This window comes from Myxocyprinus asiaticus, chromosome 19 (assembly GCF_019703515.2).
Source record: "Myxocyprinus asiaticus isolate MX2 ecotype Aquarium Trade chromosome 19, UBuf_Myxa_2, whole genome shotgun sequence".
Lineage (NCBI taxonomy): Eukaryota > Metazoa > Chordata > Actinopteri > Cypriniformes > Catostomidae > Myxocyprinus > Myxocyprinus asiaticus.
Window position 1 is genome coordinate 25,303,384 of NC_059362.1, and position 14,176 is coordinate 25,317,559.

Here is a 14,176-nt window from a genome sequence, read left to right on the forward strand (position 1 = left end):
TGTAGTCCATGGAAGAAAGGGTTTGAAACAACACGATGGTGAATAAAGAAAGTGAAATAAAGAAATTCACACAGGTTTGGAATAACATGACGGTGAGTAAATGATAATAGAATTTTAGCTGAAAACAAATCAGTTGAAACGACAAGTGAATAATAATTTTCACCCCCATCTGTCCCCTTTCCTGTCTTTTCTACAGTAGCCTGGAATTTGGAAAGTTCCAGGCTGTGTTAGTCAGATGCCAGCAGCTGCCCCATAACCACACCACTGTCTGAATGTTTCCTGTTCTGTTTCTTTCCAGTTTCATGGAGCAGATGTGTAGATGTCAAATAGGAACAGACTTTCCAGACACTGTGCTCTCTCTGTTTATATTCAGGTCATTTTTTCACTGTCCAGATTTAGATCCAGCTGTCATTGTTCATATTCAGTTTTATTAGTCATACCTCATGCTATGTAATGCTAGAAGAAGCTGTCTGGGAAGTCTGTGAACTTTCTACAGTATGGCCTTAATTTACCAAGATCCCATATAAAGGGATATTTTTAATTAGCTAGTTGTCTAACAAATTGTGTGTGTTGACATATTGAGGGTGAATTATTAGGCCTTATCTAGACTCCTTGCCTCTGAGGGTCAATAATCACAGTAAGAATTTATGAAAGGTGTTTGAAAGGGATCTTAGTTTTTTTTTTTTTTTAAACATGGTAACACTTTACAATAAGGTTCCATTCGTTAACATTAGTTAATGCATTAAGTATCATGAATGAACAATATATATTTTTACAGCATTTATTAACCTTTGTTAATGTTAGTTAATAAATATACAATTGTTCGTTAGTTCATGTTAGTTCATAGTGCATTAACTAATGTTAACATATACAACTTTTGATTTTAAGACTGTATTAGTATATGTTGAAATTAACAATAACCAAGATTAACAAATGCTGTAAAAGTATTGTTCATTGTTAGTTAATTTTAAATTAATAGTTCACCAAAAATGAAAATTCTCTCATCATTTACTCATCGTCATGCTATCATAAATGTGTGTGACTTTCTTTCTTCTACTGAACACAAACAAAGATTTTAGAAGAATATTTCAGCTCTGTAGGTCCATACAATGCAAGTGAATGGTGACCAGACCTTTGAAGCTCCAAAAATCACATAAAGGCCACAAAAAAGTAATCCATAAAACTCCAGTGGTTTAATCCATAACTACAGAAGTGATATGATAAATGAGGGTGAGAAACAGATTAATATTTTTACTATAAATAGGTGGTGATATGCACAAATAATGTGAATCAGCAAAAACAAGAGATTTATAGTAAAAAGGACTTAAATATTGATCTGTCTCTCACCCACACCTTTCATCACTTCTGAAGATGTGGATTTAACCACTGGAGTCATATGGATTACTTTTTTGCTGCCTTTATATGCTTTTTGGACCTCATTTTTCTAGAAGAAATTTTTCTAAAAATCTTAATTTGTGTTAGCAGAAGAAAGTAAGTCATACACTTCTGGCATGGCATGAGGGTGAGTACATGATGAGAGAATTTTCAGCTAAAAAAATAAGGCTGGGCATAGAAATGCATAAATCCTTTGACAAAAACTCTTCAGACATGTTCAGTAAGTTCTGTTCTCTGGTTTTTGTGCAGCTGTGTTCTGTTGTTTTTTTGTCACTATTGCTGTGGTGGACCTGTTCTTAGATAAACAAAACAAGTTTTCACTTGAATTCCCCATGTTGCGAGCGGGGGCTTCGTAAACTGTTGCTCTCGTGCCCTATCATGAATGCGCACAGGAGATCAACGGTTTTACTAAATAATACATTCGATTTCAGTTTGTTTCTCATCAAACCTTATCATATGCTTTCGTAACAATCATGAGTCTCAAGGAATAATTTATTAGACTTCTGAATAATACTTTTGTGTTCTTTTGAATCTTAAAGATGTAGTCTACCATAAACTGCCATTATATGACATCACTGAGCAAAGCATGTTTTCACAATTTCTCCCCTGTATTAAAGAAAAAGAAAGGAAGTCATACAGGGTTAGAACAACATAGGGGTTAGGACTGAATTTTCATTTTGGGGCGAACTAATCCTTTAAGTTGTTAATATTAGTTAACAAATGGAATGATAACAAATGGAACCTTATTGTAAAGTGTAACCAGAAATATATTAGCAATGTATGTAGAACTGCATATTTTCACTTTCACAACATCTCTAAAGTACACTATATTCTCTCCCCTGCTGACAGTGAGAAACTTATCCATGCATCTGTTACATCCAGACTTCATTACTGCAATAGTATTTTGGCTGGTTTACCAAACAGCTTTATCAAACGCCTGCAAACAATTTATAATTCCGCAGCTACAATCTTGACTCGTACTGAGGAGACACATTACCTGGCACACAAATGAGTTTAAGATCCTCTTATTCATTTTTACTGTAAATGTCTTCATGGTGTTGCCCAAACATACTGTACCTTATCACTATGATTACTAAATACACTCCACCTAGATCACTCAGATCATCAAACTGCAATTTGCTGGTGGTACCTGAAATACGACTGAAAAGTGTATCACTTTTAAAAAGTATCTCAAAGCACATTTCTGCGCTGGGGCCTTTCCTCAAACAATCTAATGTGTTTTTATGCATTTTATTTTCTTATTCTTTTAATTCTATTTTTATTTTTTTTTATTATTATTTCAATTTATTTGTTTTAAAAATTGTTTTAGCTTTACTCTGTCTCTTATTCTATGTATGTGAACATCTTTAAAGCACTTTTTAAACACTGTTTTAAAAGATGCTATATAAATAAAGCTTTACTTAAAATCAATCCATCAATGCACAACCATGTTTGTGAAATTATAATACGCAGGATAATGAAAACAGTGCCATTATATGGAAGATAAGACCTGTATCTGTTATAGGTGGATGGATCAGAAATAATGCTGCTACAGTATTAGTTAGAAATATTATAGAGTGCTACTGTAGAATAAGCTATATTGCAACTTGTTCATTAGCTTTCGGGGCCCCCACAAAAATGGCTTCCTGTGGCTAAATAAGAGGAGGTGGAAGAGAAATAAAGGAAAGTTTGAATATTTATTCAGCCACTGTTTGGCCCTGGGTCCCACTGCTTTAGGCAGAGGTCCCTGAAAGAGAAGCACAACGATCACTCTGTTGGAAATGCTTTTATTTAGAATTCCAGTTCCGACAGAAGAAACCCACTGAGGAGAAAAATAATTCTAAAATCAGCTACTTCCTTTTACAGAGATATCTGAGCCAGTTTTAGCTCACACAGCAATCCACACATAAACATACAGACCTGCTGTTTTCACACACAGTTTTAAATGAGAGGCTATAGTTTTTGTTAATTATCTGTGGCTGATTTGTCTTTTATCAAAGCTCAGAGCAGCATGTGTGATAGAAAGTGCTGCTTTGGATAATATAATGTAACTTGTATCAATGTATAACTTTCCAGATTCATTTTTATTTCATTTCTTTTAACTAAATTACAATGACACCTTTGCTACAGTAAATTGTACAGTATATATTACTTTTGCCCAGAAACCCATTTATAGTTTTAGACATTCCTTTTCACTTTAGTGCAAAAAACTCAAAATGTGTTTCTGGGGGGCCTGGGTAGCTCAGCAAGTAAAGACACTGACTACCACACCTGGAGTTGCAAGTTCAAATCCAGGGCATGCTGAGTGACTCCAGTCAGGCTTCCTAAGCAACCAATTGGCCTGAGTGCTAGGGAGGGTAGAGTCACCTTGGGTTAGCCTCCTCGTGGTCGCTATAATGTGGTTCTCGCTCTCGGTGGGGCACGTGGTGAGTTGTTCGTGGATGCCACGGAGGATAGCGTGAGCTAGGTCTCCGCAGTAACGCGCTCAACAAGCCACGTGATAAAATGCATGAACTGATGTGGAGGCAACTGAGATTCATCCTCCGCCACCCAGATTAAGGCGAGTCACTACGCCACCATGAGGACCTAGAGTGCATTGGGAATTGGGCATGCCAAATTGGGGAGAAAAGGGGAGAAAAAAAATGTGTTTCTGGGTCAAAGACCTATATACTGTATATTCATTTTCCTCTCTTATATTTGTTGCTTTCAGATAGAGCCATTGATTCACAAGGGTCATGAGAATCTGGTTCATCACATTCTGCTTTACCAGTGTGACAGCAATCTGAACAAGAGTGAGATTAACAGGGGACATGAATGCTACCATCCAAATATGCCAAGCTCCTTCTTTACATGCGAAACCATCATGTTCGCCTGGGCCATTGGGGGCAAGGTGGTCATACTTTTGTATTAAAAGTTTCATAAGCTTTGGAAAACACGCATAGAGCATTATTATACAGCTGAAGGTCATGCTATGTCATAGTGTAATTTTACAATATTGTTACAGTATTTTTAAATCTTTTTTCTCTGATCCCTGCTTTATTTTTCTCTACTATCTAACAGTTCATTTCATGCTAATTCTATATAGTGAGAGTTTGGGCTATTGATTGAAAATAGCTGTTTGTTTGTTTGTTTTTATTTTTTTCATATATATCCATTGTAGGGCTTCACATATCCCCCACATGTTGGAATGTCTATAGGAACCTCAATAGACCCAGTTTATGTACAGATGGAGATTCATTTTGACAACCCGTCCTTACAAAGAGGTACAATATGTTCTATCTGCTAAATACTGTATGTAGTAATCCTGAAACTGTTTAAGGCCAAACCAAACAGTGTCCAACAAATATACGTTATTTTTAAATATATGTTAATGGTGCACTCAGTATTTACTTTTTTTCTCATTAAAAAGTTTGTGCAAAGCAATTTTGAAACATATGTATAAGATCATGACCACCACTCATGTGAGATGAAGACTTGACATATCAATAACCTTATAAAAGCTGTATTCTACATGGAGAGGTTCTCCTCTCCGGGGCTGCCATGTTAGGATCACATGAGCAGCTGAATACTACTCACTTAAAGGGATAGTTCACCCGATAAAATTTCTCATCATTTAATCACTCTAATGCCATCCCAGATGTGTATGACTTTCTTTCTTTTGCTGAACACAATCAAAGGTTTTTAGAAGAATATTTAAGCTCTGTAGGTCCATACAGTGCAATTGAATGGGTACCAAAAAAGCTCCAAAAAACAATTTAATCTAGCATAAAAATAATCCATACGACTCCAGTGGTTAAATCCATGTCTTCAGAAGCGATATGATAGGTGTGGTTGAGAAACTGATCAATATTTAAGTTATTTTTTTTTACCATAAATCTCCATTTTCACTTTCACATTCTTTTTTTTTTTTATTTATTTATTTTTTTTTTTTTGTCGATTCGCATTCTTTTGCACATCGCCACCTACTGGGCAGGGAGGAGAATCTATGGTTAAAACGGACTTAAATTTGTATCTGTTTCTCACCCACACTTATATCGCTTCTGAAGAAATAGATTTAACCACTGGAGTGGTCTTATGGATTACTATTATGCTGCCTTAGTGCCTTTATGTGGTTATTTGAGCTTCACAATTTTGGTACCCATTCACTTGCATTGTATGGACCTACAGTGCTGAAATAATCTTCTAAAAATATTCATTTGTGTTCACCAGAAGAAAGAAAGTCAAACACATCTGAGACTGCATGATGAGAGATGATGAGAGAATTTTCATATGTGGGTGAACTATCCCTTTTAATCTCAGTAACTGCCTTGTTATTAGACACTTTGACTCATGGATTAAAGTAATCATGGTTGACTGTGAATAGTGAATTTCTATAATTGCATCGGTAACTGAAAAATATTGCATTTGAATGATGTTTATTTTTAAATATATGTTTGAATATAACTTTTATCATATCCTGTGAGTTTTATGTTTTGGTTATTGTATTTTTATGTATTTGTGTATGAAATAAACAGTATAGTTGCCATTATATATTCAGTCATTGTCAACCATGCAGTAATGAGGACAACAATGATACAGCTTTTCTGTAACAGTTAAACCACAAACTTCAAAGTTTCTCAGAGTATTGGTCTCACCACAGGGATAGTGGACAGCTCTGGCCTGCGCCTGTACTATAGCCCAAGCCTGAGGCGCTATGATGCTGGGGTCATCGAGACAGGAGTGTGGGTCAGTCTCTACCACATGTTGCCCCCAGGCATGCACGATTATGTTACAGAAGGACACTGCACTCAGGAGTGTCTCCAGGAGGTGGGACAGCAAAAACACACCAATTATTGTCTTTACACTCCATTTACACGGTATTAGATCATATTATAGGTAAATATGCAATACCAGGACCAAAAAAGGAGTATAACTATCTCTCTCACACACACTCTTTTTGTCTCTCTCTATTTCTTATTTTAAGTCATTGGACAGTGAAATGCCCAGTGGAGTGAATGTGTTTGCAGTTCTGCTCCATGCTCACTTGGCAGGTCGAGCTATCAGAACTCGACATTTCCGGCAACAGGATGAGCTGCAGCCACTGGCCTCAGACGACCAGTTTGATTTCAACTTTCAGGAGTTCCAGCCACTCAGCCAGGAGAGGCTCATCTTACCTGTCAGTCAGAGTTCATTTCACTTTCAAAGTTTCATTATGGCTTAGGGCCTAATGTGTCCATTCTGACTCTAAAGTGAATGATTAACTTTGGCGTTAAGCACATTCTCTTTATAGCTCCTTCCGAGGGTCTACGTGAAGTGTTGCAAAAGAGCTAGTTCACCTAAAAATAAAAATTCGGTCATTTACTCTCCCTCATGTTGTTCAGTATTACTTTCCCGTATGACTTTCTACCTTCAGTGGAACACAACAGGAGATGTTGGGTAGAATGTTAGGGACTGACGCCCCAGTACCAATTCACTTAACTTAATCATCAGATACTGCGAATCTCACACTCTTTTGTACTGAATTAAAGGTGCACTTTATTTATTTTGCATTGAGTGATATGGCAGTTGTCTTGGACGTAAGGCCCGGGTATACTTTGTATTTCTGTGTTCTTAATCGTATTGTGTACGGTTGACCACGTTGCCTTTCAAATTATACTCTTTTGACCACAAGACGATATGAATGTGTTTGTGATACTCTTTTAGTACAGTCAACAGCAGGCACATGTGGTGACAATGCACACAGAAGAGGACTGTCTGCATGTTGAGAAAATCTGGGCATGGAGCCATCAGCAAAGCAGACAACTGAAGTATACTCAGGCCTTTATACTGATACCTAGGCTATGTCCACATTAATCCCAATACATTTGAAAACTGCGTTTTCGTTTTTAAAATGCTATCCGTCCACACTGCCGTTTTCAAGCATTTTCCAAAGTTGCTGGTCCACGCTGAAACTTATGAAAACCAGTGGCAGGCCATGCATTAAAATCTAGGCCTTCAGTGTGATTTATGCCATTAAGAAAACACAGTTTCACAATGAATAAGACACCCTATGCCTTTGGGCATCATACATTATGTCGCAGCAAACTAATAATACCAATTGATATTTTCAAAAACACAAAAATGTCTCCCAAGCAGAGATTCAAAAATCATAATTTTTCATATGAATCTATCAAGGAGGTCTATAATACCTGGAAAAATCTATCTAATAATATTTGCGATTTAAATGTTGCTTGCAATAAATTTCGTTTCGTCAGGGTACACGGTTATGCTGCGTTCCATGCAAGTTGGATGTGGGATATTCCTACTTGATATCTCCGACCATAAATGCATTGCATTCCCCGATATTCGGAACTGCAACGCTCCCGTTAGCTTAGCAGGGTTTTGACTCTCATTAGAGATGTCTCCTAGCAACCCAACTGATAAACAATGCTGCAGCGCTAGCATTTGTGCTTCAGGTGTACAATTATCAAAAGAGATTATAATGTTTTATACACCTGTTTCTGCAAGCGTTTGTTAAACAAGCTTTAATATCATGTAATGTGGAAACAAACTAATTTATCGATATGACGATCTCGCGCTCTTCGCTTTCAAATTACATCACTTAAAGCGTGATTGCGTCACTCAAGGCCAGCTAGAAGGCCTCGACTGGGACATAGCACACCCACCAAGAACAAATAAATCAATCTGATTGGCTGATGAATCTGACAGTCTGACTTAAGTTGCCCATTCATTTGCACTGTTGAGGGATTCTGTGGAAATTCTGAAGGCCTGACGGGGTGGAGCTCAAACTCACGCGCTGCTTCGGCTAACGGGCTTGGCTTTGGGCATGTGATTTGTGAAACAGTTGTCACGCTTCGCTTGTAAGCATCAAGGAATAAATTCTGACTGGATAAACTTAGTTTTTTCTATTTGTTTGTAGATTAATTAAGAGTGGAAAGCGATTAAAAATACATAGGCAAAAAGGTGATTGAGAATGAAAGGATGAAAAATATTTATTATTTGGCATGTTAGGCCAGCAGAGAAGGCTTTGCTGGCCCTGAGAATTCGCCACTGATGAAAACTCTTAAACCCCCTTACTGCGCATGTGAATAATCGCTATACCATGTACGGTCTGAAACTTAATTGTCCACGTGTTCCGTAGCCGGACAGCAATTCCTAGTAAACTTCCTGTTGCTTTTGAAGGAATACAATGTGAAGGTTGTACAAAGTAACATTTATCTTTAACAATGCTATCAAAGTGAATAACAGACAAAACAACACCGCTACAACATGGGCCGCCATCTTGACTGCGTCACATGACAACAAATACGTCATTGTTTTCAGATATCTCTGTTTTCCTTGTCCACATTACAATGCGAAGACGGCGTTTTCAAGTTTCAGTGTGGACGGAAGGCCAAAACCTAAAGAAAAAGATGCGTTTTCAAACAAAAACGTATTAGTGTGGATGTGGCCCTAGCTGCATGCCATACCAGCATGTATTTTTACTAAAATTTGGTTCTAAATGTACAGTCTGTTCAATATGCCTTACCCTGTTGATTATTTTGCTGAAGAAACAAATTTCAGATTTATAAAAAACACATGGGTTGAGAAAATTAAATGTGACCTACCACCTTAAAACAGTACAAAATAGGACTGTACTTCTTTCCCTCACAGCCTTGTTTTTGTTTGTGTCTACATTAAAAATGCCTAAATTAAATATGGCATGTACTCTGACTAAGGTATTTACAGTAAACTGTTCTCAGAGTCTAGATACATTAGCTGAGGGATTGGTCATGTCCTAGCAATGAAGAGTAGAGGAAATAATTATCTGTCCTAGAGTGTCTTAGGTCATATGCAAGTACTTTGTATTACCTAAGAGTGGTGTAAAAAATTCTAATTCTTTCAGAAGAATTGGGCATCTACAGTATAGGACTAATACTTATTTAAAAGGGCCCACAGACATACTGTTCTGAAATAACAATCAGAGAGCTTCTAATAGTTTATATTTACAGTAAATGCCTTTCAATAGCCTATTGTTTTTGGCTAGCACCCAATAGTGTGAACCCTTTGCACGAATAAACATAGCATGATTTGTAATGCAGTTTTAATGTCTGAGCTAATCTACAACTTTTTCTGTCACCAGGGGGACTCTCTAATCACAGAATGCAGATATAACACTAAAGGCAGAATGAACATGACCTGGGTAAGATTAAAGCTCTTAAAGCCATGTTTGTTTATACAAACAACAATCATATAGATTTTTGTCACATAACTTGGCTACATTTTCTTGTACAATTACACCAATGTAGATTTTTTTATTATACTAGTCCTGGTTATAGCATTTTTCAAACATTTCTCTTTATAACTGAATTTGTGATGACACGTAAAGCTTGGTCAAATGTAATTAGAACCACGCATTAGTCAGAATCTCAACAAGGGCTTGGGCTGTTTTTCTCCATCCAACTTATGAAAGTCTGCACGCTCTTGGCCAAACAGTGTCTCAAAACAGCTGAAAGTCTATGGAGATGGATCCAGCCACTGACATTTACCCATACACAGAGCCAGTGTGCTGCTCTTCTGACAGGCTGAGCTGAGAGACTGAGCTGCTTTTTCTCTGTAGACATTCCACAATCCATAAACATCAGTGCCAGTTCACTGGTGTTTTGGATTCAGATTAGAGGGATCAAGATATATTTGCTGCTTAGTGCTTGTCAGTTCAGCTTTGTTCAGTATATGACAATTTGTCACAGGCCTCTGGCTGTAAAAGTGCTTTAGATCATTGGTTCTCAACCTGTGGGTCGCACCCAAAAATGGGTTGCAGGTCTGTTCTGATAGAGTCGCTGACAGTAGGGAAACACAATGCTAAGTGCAAAACCAAGCATATAATCATGCATAGTTAGGATAGCAAAATAAATAGGCTTAAAAGAGAGAAGCAAACTCTTCCCAAATATTTTGTTGTTGACATCAAAGACTGTGCAATGCATTCAATCAAACTCTACAACAGGGCAACTCAACAGTGGAAAGCTCAAGGGCCGCAAAGCTGTATCCGTACATATATATATATATATATTTGGCAGATTCGCATTGATGAGTGACTCTCAAGTGAGATTGAGAGCACGCATGTTTGAGTGACAGACCGCGAGTGTGCGCACATACTGTTTCTATGAATGCGCGCGCATACTGACTGCCACTCTCATGAAACATCAGCTATGCTCAGATATTCTTTGTTGTTAATTTCATTTGTTACATCCTTTTGCAGTTTATTTTCCTCACTAACTGTGCTGTGTTTCGGCAATATAGAGAGCTACTGTAAATACCCTGGAAAATGGATACCTCACAATTCATGCACATTTGATATGGTATTGATAAATACATTTTAGATGATGAAATCAACGTGGGCCGCAAAAGATGGCTAGAGGGCCGCATGCGCCCCAGGGGCCTCGTGTTGAGTAGCGCTGCTCTACATTATTCAAATTCATCTGTCACTTGGTAATAGCAAGCCAAATTAGGCACATGGACTGGTTGTGACATGCACCCAAATAAAACCCAGACTACATAAATATAGGTTACAGATTTGGTATTGTGTTGAGTAACCACTTGATATCCAATGTAAAATATGGGACATGAAGCAAAACCAGTTGAGAACCACTGCTTTAGATGCTTAATTTTGGTGTAGTTTTTCAAGGTCTTTTTCCAATTCTGGTTTTCATTTATGTAGAATCTCTTTTGTACAGGGAGGTCTTAGCACACGGGATGAGATGTGTTTGTCATATCTACTGTACTACCCAAGGGTCAACCTAGCCAGGTGTGAGAGTTTACCAGAAATCACCGGCCAGCTCAAATTCATCGGAGTCAAAGAGATCCAGGAACCTGTTATGTAAGTTTAAAAAAAAAACATCACTTCTCCACACTCAAGAATAAGGATACGTAAATTATATATTTTGCAACTTTTTTGTATTGAAAGGGCATTGTTGACAACCTAAAGGGTTCCCAACTATCTATCTATTATTAGCAACAAGTCCACAAATACTGTACATAGAGTACTAAATGATTTATGATGCAAGTACAGTTATTGTGAATGCGAGTAAATTATAACTTTATTTTTAGCTCACATTATTATGAATTGTTATGTCTGAAAACCACTTTATAGATTTAGATGTACAAAGTGTTCAGATTACAGTGAATTTCAAGATCATAGTAGTGTAAAACAAGCAAATAGCTAAAAAATACAAATAAACCGCCTTAGAGAAGAACTGACTCTGGACCCACTTTATATTAGGTGTCTTTAATTACTAGGTACTTAAGCATTTGATACAATGTGCTTATTATAACACCTAACACCTAACCCTACTCTTAAACCTACCCGTACTTCAACCTTAGTAGCAGCAAATGTAAATCTTGTGATAATTTTGTAGAACAACATGTAGTTACACAATAAATACATTATATTATACTGTATGTATTTCAGTGTTAGTACATAGTAGTTAAAGACACCTAATATAAAGTGGTATCCTGACTTTTATAAAAAAAAAAAAAAAAAAAAAAAAAAAAAAAACTGGAACAGGGAGACTCTGGGTCAGGGGATGAAAATAAATTCAAGGGAGAGAACCATCAAGTGGGGGGGGGGGGGGGGGGTGTACAAGTTCACTTTAATGGAACATACTTGTAAAGCTCTTTGAAATCTTAGTTCACACAAGTGTGGCGTCATCAACAAAGACTCGTAAGAGCTTAAGAAACAATGATTGATGGCTCGCCGGAATGATTGAGTGATCAAATGAGGATCAATGTATTGACTTATCATGCAATGGTTTTTGCTCAAGATAACACATCTTGCTCCCATTATTGCATCAGAAAGTACAAATAGTTTGTCCTACCCACTGAAACATCTTGTATGGTCTTTGTTACATTTGTTCGTCTCCTTCCAGTCTCAAGAGAGCTAAACAGCTGAAAGACATTTTGAAATCACAAGCTTTATCTGACAGATTGTATCAAATCTTGTTTGTTCCTATTGCATGTTGAGATAAAAATTATTATTTTTTAACTTTCTCACCCTCATGTTTTTCCAAACCCATTTGGCTCTCTTTCTTCTGTGGAACACAAAATGTTAGGCAGAAAGAAAGCCTCAGTCCCCATTTACTTTAATTTTATGGCAAAAAGTTGCAATGAAAGTAAAGGGTGGCTGAGGTTGTCAGATGCCTAACATCTCCTTTTGTGTTCAGTGTCATACAGGTTTAGAACAGCATGAGAGTAAATGATGGCGGAATTTTCCTTTTTGTGTGAACAATGCTTTTAAACACGTCTCTCTTTTTACATGTTTTGTTATTGAAATTATGCTAAACAACACATTATATTTGATTGAAAACATGCCATCTGTGGGCATCATGGTTCATCGTGGTTAATAAATGTTGCATAACCCATCTGTTTAGTGACATATTTATATATAGTGGCTCTCCCACCAGTCATCTAGAAAGATAACTACTTCTTGGCTTGTTTTGGGGGGGAATTAGTTGTGTGAGATGTTATCTCAGCCAGTGGGTATAAATTTAAAGACGCACTCTATGAGTTTTAAGGGAGGTACACATAATACCTAGACCAGAGAAGTACTGCAGTCATCTTTCTAGTAGCACCACTGTGCTGCTGATGTTTTGTATAGATTTTTTTTTTCACTAGTTTGTGTAAAGAGGGGGAGAGGGGGATAGGGAGTGATGTGTATTTGTTTATATGTCCACTTATGCTTGTTTGTGATTTTGCGTGTAAGCAGGCGAGCATGTTGGATGGATGTGGGGTATGTGTACATCTAAAATGAGGAACATCTGAAGGGCCCTGTTGGTGGAGGGTGTTTATTCTACCCCCCGAGGCTCAGAGCAGTATTGTCTCAGATGCTGGAATAAGGGCAATTCTAAGAGAATAGACCTGGCAACTTTAAACAGATTTTGTTTCAAAGCTCTCCCCCCAAGGCTCTCCGCCCTCTGTCTCTCTTTCTCTGTTCTGCACACACACATCTATAAAACATCACTGAATGGATGTTCTTTCCTAAGGTGTAACTTTGATCAGTGAGAAAATTATTGCCATCATAAATAAAATGGGGAATAAGCAGTGACAGAATTTATAGGTTCAATTTGACTTCACTGTTGAAATCCTTATCTAAGTAGCACAGAAGTATGAAACATTAATTGACTCTATTATTAACCGATTCATTATTAATATTTACACACAACAGAACAATGTCCAAAAGTGTATGTACATGCATCACAGGGGATTTATGTCATTTTTGTATTTTTTATTTTTTGTATTTATTTTTTTCAGAAAATCATGAAAATTCCCACCACAATGTTATTTCCACCACACATCAAATTCTGTAGTGATTTTAATAGAATCTGTGGTGGAAATTATGGAAATAAATGGTAATAAAATGGCCCACTCCCTTGTCTCACATACTAATTTCATAGCTAACATTTTATGTATCCTAAATACACACAACTAAATAATATGTTAACACTCTTTGCATAATTTGGCAAAGCTTGATTGGAAATAATGCCCAAAAAAAGATTCTGCTCCTATGGGATATTTATCTTGGTTTTTCTTTGTGGTGGAAATGATGCAACAACTGTGAGACAAACAATCTTTCGATTATCGCCGTTTAAAACATGTACCATTTTGTATTTTTATAATGGATTTTAATATTTCATATTAAATATTAATATCAATGTTTAATATTGAAAGTCTGGTTTGTGACAAGGCTAAAATGATCAGAGCAATACATAAAAAGGCATTTGAAAAGTACCAAAAATAAATTATGAAGTTGTGATAAAAAGTTTCCAAG

General features: G+C 36.9%; 1 protein-coding gene across 1 annotated transcript in view; it reads left to right on the forward strand.

Annotated features, from left to right (window-relative positions):
• Positions 1–14,176, forward strand: part of moxd1 (monooxygenase, DBH-like 1) — a 29,210-nt gene that overhangs the window by 7,465 nt on the left and 7,569 nt on the right. The window contains exons 5-10 of the mRNA XM_051645531.1: positions 4,106–4,285; positions 4,556–4,658; positions 6,035–6,201; positions 6,359–6,550; positions 9,497–9,556; positions 11,088–11,230. Of these exons, the coding sequence (XP_051501491.1) occupies positions 4,106–4,285; positions 4,556–4,658; positions 6,035–6,201; positions 6,359–6,550; positions 9,497–9,556; positions 11,088–11,230 (845 nt within the window). The remainder of the gene's footprint in view (positions 1–4,105; positions 4,286–4,555; positions 4,659–6,034; positions 6,202–6,358; positions 6,551–9,496; positions 9,557–11,087; positions 11,231–14,176) is intronic.